This window comes from Seriola lalandi, unplaced genomic scaffold (genome assembly GCF_002814215.2).
Source record: "Seriola lalandi dorsalis isolate HSWRI2012SDOR001 ecotype SW California unplaced genomic scaffold, Sedor1 jcf7180002054369, whole genome shotgun sequence".
NCBI classification, from domain to species: Eukaryota; Metazoa; Chordata; class Actinopteri; order Carangiformes; family Carangidae; genus Seriola; species Seriola lalandi.
The window spans coordinates 230,490-240,287 of record NW_019524922.1 but is presented as its reverse complement, the minus strand read 5'-3'; the positions used below and the strand labels follow the sequence as shown (position 1 = coordinate 240,287).

At 42.4% G+C, this 9,798-nt stretch overlaps 1 protein-coding gene across 2 annotated transcripts in view; it reads right to left on the bottom strand.

Annotated features, from left to right (window-relative positions):
- qtman (queuosine-tRNA mannosyltransferase) overlaps positions 1-9,291 on the bottom strand; it is a 31,212-nt gene extending 21,921 nt beyond the window's left edge. For both annotated transcript variants that reach the window (XR_015437404.1, XM_023408610.2), the window contains exons 1-4: positions 9,185-9,291; positions 3,006-3,196; positions 2,119-2,286; positions 496-669 (exon numbers count right to left, since the gene is read on the bottom strand). Coding sequence is in view for 1 of the 2 variants with exons in the window: in XM_023408610.2 (XP_023264378.2) it covers positions 496-669; positions 2,119-2,286; positions 3,006-3,196; positions 9,185-9,241 (590 nt within the window). In the remaining variant the exon portion in view is untranslated. The remainder of the gene's footprint in view (positions 1-495; positions 670-2,118; positions 2,287-3,005; positions 3,197-9,184) is intronic.
- Positions 9,292-9,798: the final 507 nt, after the last annotated feature.

The window sequence follows — 9,798 nt, the reverse complement described above, 5'->3', positions numbered from 1 at the left end:
CCTCTCTCTCTACTGTGCCGTCCAATAAAGGCACAAAAGGGGGGCGTCGTGTGGCTCAGTGGTCTGAGCAGGCGCCCCATGTGTAGAGGCTGCAGTCGGCCTCGGCTCGAATCCCGCATCGGACGGCCTTTCGCTGCATGTCATTCCCCCTCTCTCTGCCTCCCTGTTTCCTGTCTCTCTCCACTACACTGTCCAATAAAGGCATAAAAAGCCCAAAAAAATATACTTAAAAAAAATATGTTCTACATGAGAAGGAAGCTCTCTCACACTCATACAGACCTGGACCAGGTCTGCTGGTGGGCTCCCAGTCTAACCAGTGATCCCTGATCTGGGTCACTTTGATGTGAACCAACAGCTGCTGTTCATTTGAACTAACAGAGACCAGACCTGCAGATCAGGACCAGAACCAGGATCAAGGTCAGAACCACTGAGCTGATCTCAGACCTGCAGATCAGGATGTAATCACTGTCTGGGGAGGAGGAGCCTCACACTCACCTGCTGACATCAGGGAACTGGACTGGGTAGTTGAGGACCACACACTTAGGATGGATCAGCTGGTCCAGGCCTGAGGGTCTGTGGTCCGGGATCTTCTTGATGAAGGAGGAGATGGAGGACAGGAAGGAGTCCATGTTGAAGAGAGAGTTAAAGACCACCACATCTGACACCAGGCTGAGGACACAGAGACAGTCTGAGACATTCATGTTGTGTCTTATCTCTTAGCTAACGGCTAACAGCACTAGCACGCTCGCTACCTGTAGGAAAAAGTTTGTGTGCTTTAAAGAGAAAAGAGAAAAGAGAAAGGAGTGGAGACGGTTCACAGACTTCCTCATGTCATGTCGGCCATTTTGTTTTCATGTTGTCCGTCTGTACATGAACACAACATGTCAGTAACTCCTTGAAGGAGCTTCCTCAAATTTTACAAAATCGTTCACCTGGACTTAATGAACTGATTAGATTTGGGTGGTCAAAGGTCAAAGGTCAAAATCAGTGTGACCTCACAAAGTACTTTTTAGCCATTACTAAAGACTTCACATTAAGTATGACAAACTTTCCGCAGATGGTTCATATTTAATATTTTCTATGACTCTGGATAAACAGGAAGTGACCTGGAACTTAAAGAACTCTCCTTCAGTATCACAGTCTGAACATCATGATACACACAGCTGATCACGGCTGTGATCAGCCACTGTTAATGGGACAGAGACCAAGACCTAGTACCTGTGGGACCTGGTCTAAAGTCCTTATTGTTTAGACCTGATCTGACAGGGACTGAGCGGTTCTGGTTCTCAACAGGATTTGATGATTGATCTGTTGAGATCAGAACAAATGAAACAGGGAACATGAGAGAACTGAAGTGTTAACATGTTATTATTTACACTGAAGCTCTCTGTATCAATACCTGTTTCATCTTTGTTTATATTTCTTCTTCTTTGGTTAGGGTTATGAACAAAAACAAATTCTCTGATTGGTCCACTTCTGTTTCTGTGTGAACCTCTCACCTCACAGAAGAAAATCTGATGTTTTGATTGTGAAGTAGTTTATCATAATTTTTCACTCGATCGACTAATTGATTATCTTCAGTGGTTTGTTGTTACCCATCACTCCTCTGGTCGTCTGCAGGGCCGGGAATCAAACAGCAGCAGCTCAGGCCGAGTCTCTGAGCTTCATTATAATTCACATTAGTAAAGTAATCTGGCCTCAGTCCAGTCACAGTCTTAATGATCAGTCTTAACGAGGTTAGGGGGAGGGGGGGTTATTGACATGCTGCTGTGCAGATCAACAACAATCAGTATCTGTTAGAGCTGTGAGATCGCATGACTCACTGCAGCACGTCAGCTCGTTAACCAATCATGTCAGCCCAGCTCGTTAACCCATCCCCTGACAGGCTAATTGAAACAAACAGTTACGGTGACAATTTAATTTTTATTTTGTTGGTCTATTAAAAATCAACTCTTTATTAATACTAATTAATGACTGTAACCATGGAAACACACTGTGATGTTTGATGACATCACAGCTATGTCATCACTTCATGGTGATGTAGACCAGTACAGAGTCAGACCAGTACAGACCACCTGTAGTAAAGGACACAAAGAGGAGCAGGACTCTGGAGTTTACCATGACAGGATTTGGTTGTATCCGTACTGGAAGTCTCGGTCCTGGTCTTTGCGGACCGGGTAAACCAACTGGTTCTCGTGGAAGTACAGGACCTTCTTCAGACGGGCCAGATCTGGTCTGAGAGCCACCAGCTCACACAGGTTCAGGACCGAGCTGCTGAACAGGACTCTGCAGAGAAAGACCAGTACAGATTCAGTGGACCCATCATAACTGGTGAGAGAGTCATGTTTCAGTCAGATCCTGCTCCTAGACTCAGACCAGGACCAGGAGCTCAGAGCTGCAGTAAGAAACCAGAACTGAGGATCATGCTGATCCACTGGACACAGAAACAGCCTGTTAGACCACGAGTCCTGATCCACAGGAAGTCCTCTCTCCTCTGAGGACAGGACTCATCTGGTTTGAGTCAGACCTGTTCTACAGACCAGGTCCAGGACGCCAGTCTAATCCAGATCTGGGTGTCAGTGAGAGACCACATCAAAGTCCTACATCTCACACACACACACACACACACACACACACACACACACACACACACACACAATCTTCTCTGAGTGACTGAGTTATCAGACACAGCTAAAGCATCAGGGTCTGGTCTTTAGTCTCTGGTCTGTTCACACAGACCAGGACACCTTTGTTAAGGAGACCCTTTGTTGAGCCTGATCTCAGATATTTAGAGAACATGTGGATCAGGATCCAGGTCTGATCTGGATCAGTTTCTGTGTCTGTCCCTCCATGTCGCTCAAACCAGGTCCGGCTCTGTGACCACCTCCACTGATCCACAATGAGGCTGTGGAGAAGGGGGTCCACTAAGACCTGCAGCCAGACTCTCCTCACTGCTCCACATCCTGTGATGTCACTGACTCACCTGTGTGATGTCACTGACTCACCTGTATGACGTAGAGGCGGGGACGTTCTGGCTGAAGTACAGAGCCGAGGTTCTCGCCCTCCAGTGCCATTTCTTGGCGGGAAGAGTGAAGACCGAGCAGCCGTCGATGTTCTCCTTCAGCAGGTCAATCAGCTGTTTGTGAGATCCTCCGTAAAACGCTTCCAGCAGCAGGATGCTGGGGGAGGGGGGGGGCTAACAGAGAGGGGGGGGCATGTTATTGATTAACAAATTAATCAACAACTATTTTAGTAAATCAATGAGTTTAAACCAATAATCTTCTGGTTCATCGTCATGTGACCATTTCCTGGTTGTTGACACGTCACTGACTAAGACAAAGTCTCAGGATCAATAACAAACTCTTAACGAGCTAATGATTATTGATTTATCAGAACTGGAACTGCGTGATCTAATAAATAATCTCAAACAGGAAACAGATCTGGGTCCACTTCCTGTCAGAGACTCAGGACGATCCTGGTCGCTCATCAGGTGGATGATTAAATCTGTTCCACGTTGTTGCTGTAGAACTGATCACAGTTGATCAGGAAACTGATTGATCTATTTACTATACAATACACATATAATAATAATAATAATAATAAAAAAAATAATAATAATAACAATAATAAGTTAAAACCCTGAGACAGGACACAGAGGTCGTGACCTCAGTGAGTCGACTCATTTCAATGTGAGACGAGCTGCAGCCTGATGGAGGCGACGTAGTCGTGAACCAGGAGCTGATCTCCCTGAACGTTCCCTCCTTTCAGCCACTAAATGAAAAACTATTGTTGCTGCACAAAGTGAACTGAGCAGTAACCAACCACAATGAGCAGGAAGACACTCTGTGTGCGACGTGTCCTGATAGAGCAGCTCCGGCTCCATTATGATGCCAGGAGGTTTACGCTGCCGGCAGCAGGAAGTGGAGGACTTACAGTCCCCGAGCTTTCTGTCCTTCCACTGAATCCCCTCCCAGTGATTTCCAGTCCGCCCTCCATTTAGCTGCCCACAATGGGAGCTAATGCAGCGGCAGCAGCACTCAGCTCGCCCACAGACTGCTCAATCAGTCCATATCTGCTCCTGTAGCTCGTAATGCCACTCATATCTGGAGAAGGAAATGAGCTGTGCAATCTGCTCTGCGCTCGTCTCTGTCTCCGTCTCCGTCAGTCCCCGGCTCAGCACAGGTTAAATGCAAATGCCTCAAAATAAGAATCTGATTGGAAACACTGGCGTAATGTCCTCTATTGTGCTGAAAGGGTCCAATCTATTTCCTGAATGCTGTCAAAATAATGTGAAATATGAAAATGTGAACGTGGCGGGGGGGGGGGTGGGGCACAGATGGTCTGATTAACGCGGTGGATCGTGACCTTTTGAAAATGAAGAAATGTGGACTGAGTTCAGGTTCAGGCCTCGGTCTGGACCAGATCAGCCACTTCTAGGGCTCAGTGTCTCACTGTGAAGATCCACACAGCACTGAAGAGTCCGTCACTACACAAAGACAAATCATTCATCATCATCATAATAATCATAATAATAATAATAATAATGAGTCTGTGACCCTCAGAGTCCTGAGTCTGGTCAAGACTGGAAAACAACAATTTAATTTAAAAAACTAAACAAAAAAGGAAAATAATCCAAAGTTGAAGTTTTTCTGTTGCATTATATTTCTATTTGTCAGTGATGTTGTTTTGATAGTCGACAGAAAAACATAATCTGTTTCCTAAAAAACATTTCTAATGAAGTTCAATGGAAAAATAAATGTTGGAACAATAACTACAAACAAATCAAATGACTGACAAAACAATTATCTCAACTAACAAAAATTAAAGTGGAAAAATTGAATAAAATGAAAAATGTCAATGGAAATAAAAAATGACACAGCATGATAAAAAAGGCAAATGGAACAAAGTCAGTCGACAAGTGAAGAAATGAAAGTTAGAGAAAAATAGATTCAAGTCTTTTAAACACTGACGCAAAAAACAAGAGTAAACAAAGACAAATTGAAAGGTCAAAAACAACAATGATAAAAAAACTATTAATTGATTAATTAAAAAATAAAGGTGAGAAAATGGACAGATGAAAATGAGGACAGAGGAGAGAAGGCTGTAAGGAGGGTAGGTAGGAAGGACAAAGGAATGAGGAAGAGAAGGAAGGGTAGAAACTGAGAAAGTAAATAAAAGCGTATGTGCCGCCCACGTCCAGCCTGACCGTCCTGACAGGAAGTTTGCTAGTAAATGTGAGAGATCTCCTCATTCCACCTTAAACAACAACAGTCCCCACAAACCACAGCGGGGGTGGGGGGGATTCCAGCTCGCAGACTCATCTCACCTAGACACCTTTCCTGCTCAGAGCTGCCGACACACATGAAACAAAGGGTTAATGTCATCCATTTCCCCCGGCGGGGACTCCCCCCCCCCCCCCCCAGCGAGCAGCGAAGGGTTAATAAGAGCCGAGACCCGAGGCTGAGTCAGAGGCGGGAAACTACAGTCAGTCAGTGGAACCAGGCTGGAAATGTTTCTGCTGATGTCTGTGATCAATCTGTGGGCTGCAGGACTGCTTCATCCTCATGACGTCATCATCATCATCATCATCATCCTCCTCAGTGACTCTGCAGCTCTCATTAGCTCTGATAAACCACCCACATGTGATCCAGCGTCAGACCTGATTAACCGGACTGAAACGTCACTCTGTTAATTATGATATAATCAATTTAATTAATGTGACCAGAGGCAGGTAGAGCTGTAGTGACAGCTGGACCTTGATGTGGACCACACGGGACCAGACCACCTGAGAACCAGGTCTGAGTCTTCTTGTGGACTCTGGTGGACCCATCAGCTGATCCTCTGATGGATCAATGCCTGGATTGTTAGCACCAACACAGGCTGTGAAGACCAGTACGACACTTCAAACCCTGAGGAGGGAAACTGTCCCTGGTCTGTTGTACAGCTGGAAGAACACGTGTAACTTCCACGTCACAGGTTTGATAAGAAGGTGAAATGTGTGACAACAGATCATAAAGGAAGCGTTGCTACAGAGACGACACGTCATGTCCTCCACACGTCTCTGGGACGACACCAACAAAAATCATCTTTTATCCAGTGAAAATCAAACAGACTCACCGCTCCCTCGATAATCATGACTCAGTGTTTGTGTACGGTGCAGCTGTAGTGTGACCACGTGTCTGAGTTACAACCTGCACTACAGTCAGTGCAGACCCATTCACTCCCACTGTGCTGACCAGTCAAACTCCACCTATAACTGATCACTGTTCATACTCTCAGTGGACCAAGCATTAAAGGTTCATTCACTCCCACTGTATTTATAACAGCATCCACATCGGAATTTTATATTTATACACACAAACATTAAATAATCCAACAGATACAGATATGACACATTAAAACATTAAAGGCCCTTTGACTGTTTTTATATCTGTCAATATAGAAACATGTGAATATGAAAAAGCTCAGTATTACCCATCAGCCCCGTGTGAGCTCATGACGACGTATTGATCAGATCTATAATGAACTGAAGCCAATGGAGACTCACTCACTTTTATCAGACTGTCAATCAGTGTCAGACTCCGTTCAGGAAATACTTCTGTAGGTCTGATCAGTCTGGGACCTCAGCTCAGACCTGATCCACATCAGACCTGATCCACAGTGTTGGACAGTAAGTAAGACAGTAAGAGTTGTTGATGTTTATTCTCTCTCAGTAACAGATGGTAAGAGTTGGAGGTCTAACGGGGTCTCAGGGACATGAGACTGTTCTTCCTGGACAGTGTGACAATTATATATACATAAATATGTGTATGTGTGTATATACATATATACAATATCAAAATCCCTTTTTATATTTGTCTCGATTCTCCTCATCACTGCACTGAGAGACTCAGACCAGATCCAGATCCAGGACTGAGTCTGAGCAGCTTTGATCTGCCATCAGAGAACAGCTCCCTCTCTAACGATCACACACTTAATCAATAATGACAGTTGAAAGCTGCAGAACAAATAGTGATTGTTTTGCCACAGACCTGGAAACAGCTGCAGTGATTGGTTGATTTATCTATTAATCAGAAACCACTTTGATAATCAATCAATAGTTACAGAATCTTTTACAGCATAAATATCGAACATTTGATGTTCCAGGTTTTCAGATGCGAGTGTTATAGTTTGATAAATTAATTACACTAAACTGTATTTTGGATATTTTGAATTTTTAGCTGTTAACTAATGTTTAATCAATCAAACTGATCAATCAATAATGAAAATAATTATTAGTTTCAGCTTTAATACCCAAATAAAACAATAATGTTGCAATAATACAAAGTTTGTTGGTAATTTAATAAATAAATATATTTAGAGTAGTGTGACAAATTAATATTGATTATTTACTTTACGTTTATTCTTGACGTCTCTGGGACACAGAAACTCAGCTGTTGATCAATAAATGATCTTGAACCACACGCTTCATATTTCTAATTAAAATGAACTGAACTCTCAGGACATCATGGATCTGAGCTGCCGTGATTATGAGACATGAGCCATGGAAACCTTGAAATCTGCTTCATATTGTGTTTGAGTACTTTCAATTTAAAACATGAGTCATGTTCTGTGATCCTGTTCTGAATGTGGATTCTCAGCATCAGTGAGCTGCACACTCACCTCAGTCTCCGATCTGAGTATTAAACACTCACATTCAATTACTGAGCTTTAGTTTGACCAATTCTTTTCTTTATTTCATTGTAGTTAGTTTCATATTTGTTTGGTTTTTTGTATTTTGTTTCACATCTTTTGGTTTTTCACTTTATGGATTTTTTACCTTTGGGATAAAAAATAAAAATAAAAAAAACCCAAAAAACTATGAATACATTCACTCAAATACTTTTCTTAAGTATTTATTAGTACCTTGAATATTTCTGTTACTTCATATTTCTACTTACTACTACTATACTTCTAAATATTTTACTTTTTACTGCTCTACATGTATCTGACAGCTGCAGTCACTGGTTACTTTACAGTTTTTTTTGTTTGTTTTTATGTATTTATTGTTACAGATTCTTCTTCATGACATAATGGTTAAATAGCACATTACCACCACCAACTAGTGTCAAATGTGGACTGGGATTATATTATTATATACTGATAATATAATAATTAATCATGATAAAGAAAACACAAATCTCACACCCTCCAAGTTAGAGCTGCACGATGTGCAAAAAATATAAACCATATTGTGATTTCAGTGTAAATGGTCGTTTCTTTCATTCTCACTGAATAAAATATAAAAATGATGAAACAAACATGTTCCTTTACGTCTGGAGAATTTTATTTATAGGCCGGGGCGTCTCTTTAGCTCCACTACACTGATGGTGCTAACAATGAACAATATCATCATCATGTTACACTGCAGCCTCTGTGATTTGGATTATACACTTGGCCATAGTGAAATTTAGATTATTAGCTCTAATATAAATCTCATTTTGGACTGACATACTGAAAGAGTCTCCTGAACATCTCTGAAAATATCTCCCTTCAATTATGACCCATGTTCCTCAGCTATTAGTTGTTACTAGTAACAACTAACTGTTCGTCGTACTAGTTCGTAACTACTAGTTAGTCTTCACATCTGACAGATAACATGAAGTTAACTGGAGCCCTGACTGTTTTTGAAGTTACTGAATTAATGACTGACTGCAGTCACCTGCTGAGTGCTACAGTAAACGACAAAAAACTGCAGTAAATTAACTTAATTACTTTCCATCACTGAAGTTTTCTTCAGTTTGATGTCGTGTCTTTAACAACTATCAGATGATTTACGACATGTATTGATGTTCATTTTGAGGTGTCATCACAATAAACTGGGTTCAGTGTTGTAACGCTTCACGTGGCTCTGAAGAGACTCAAAGGTCTGCTGTGTGTTAGCTCCGTTAGCTCTGTAAGCAAAACACACCGCAGGACTCTGCTAGCAGCAAGCGGCTACCAGCTAACTAGCACTCCTCACGGTAAAAAAAAAAAAACGTTCTTCCCCCTCCGCCGTCACCACAGGTAAAAGCCTGTCGGACTAACGGAGCATCGTCCCGGCTGTTTCCAGCGGGGACACGGTTATAAATCCCTCACACGAGCACCGACAACGACATGAGCTCATTCACACAGACGGTTCACTCAACGACAGCGGGACACTCACCTCTGACTGCATCTGCCCGGCGCCAACTGACAGCTCACGCACGGCCCGCAACGTCATCACGTCGTTTTTAAAGCCGAGCCTGCCGAGATACCCTATTCCCGCCTCCTTCTCTGTACCTTAAAAATAGAAGTATTAGCAATAGTATTAGCATGTAGCTGGAACCTTATTAGTATTAGTATGAACCTTAGGAGTAGCAGGAACATTAGCAGTAGCAGTATTAGAAGGAACATTAGCTGTAGCAGAACATTAGCAGTAGCAGTATTAATCGAGGTAGCAGGAACATTTGCTGTAGCAGAACATTAGCAGTAGCAGTATTAGTAGGAACATTAGTAGTAGCAAAACAGCAGTAGCAGTATTAGCAGGAACATTAGCAGTAGCCGTATTAGCAGGAGATTAGTAGTAGCAGAGTAGTTGTATTAGAAGGAACATTAGCAGTTGCAGTATTAGCAGGAACATTAGTAGTAGCAGCAATAGTTGTATTAGCAGGAACATTAGCAGTAGCAGTAGTAGTTGTAATAGCAGGAACATTAGCAGTAGCAGTATTAGCTGTATTAGAAGTAACCTTAGCAGTAGCAGTAGTACGAACCATAGTAATAGCAGCAATAGTCGTATTA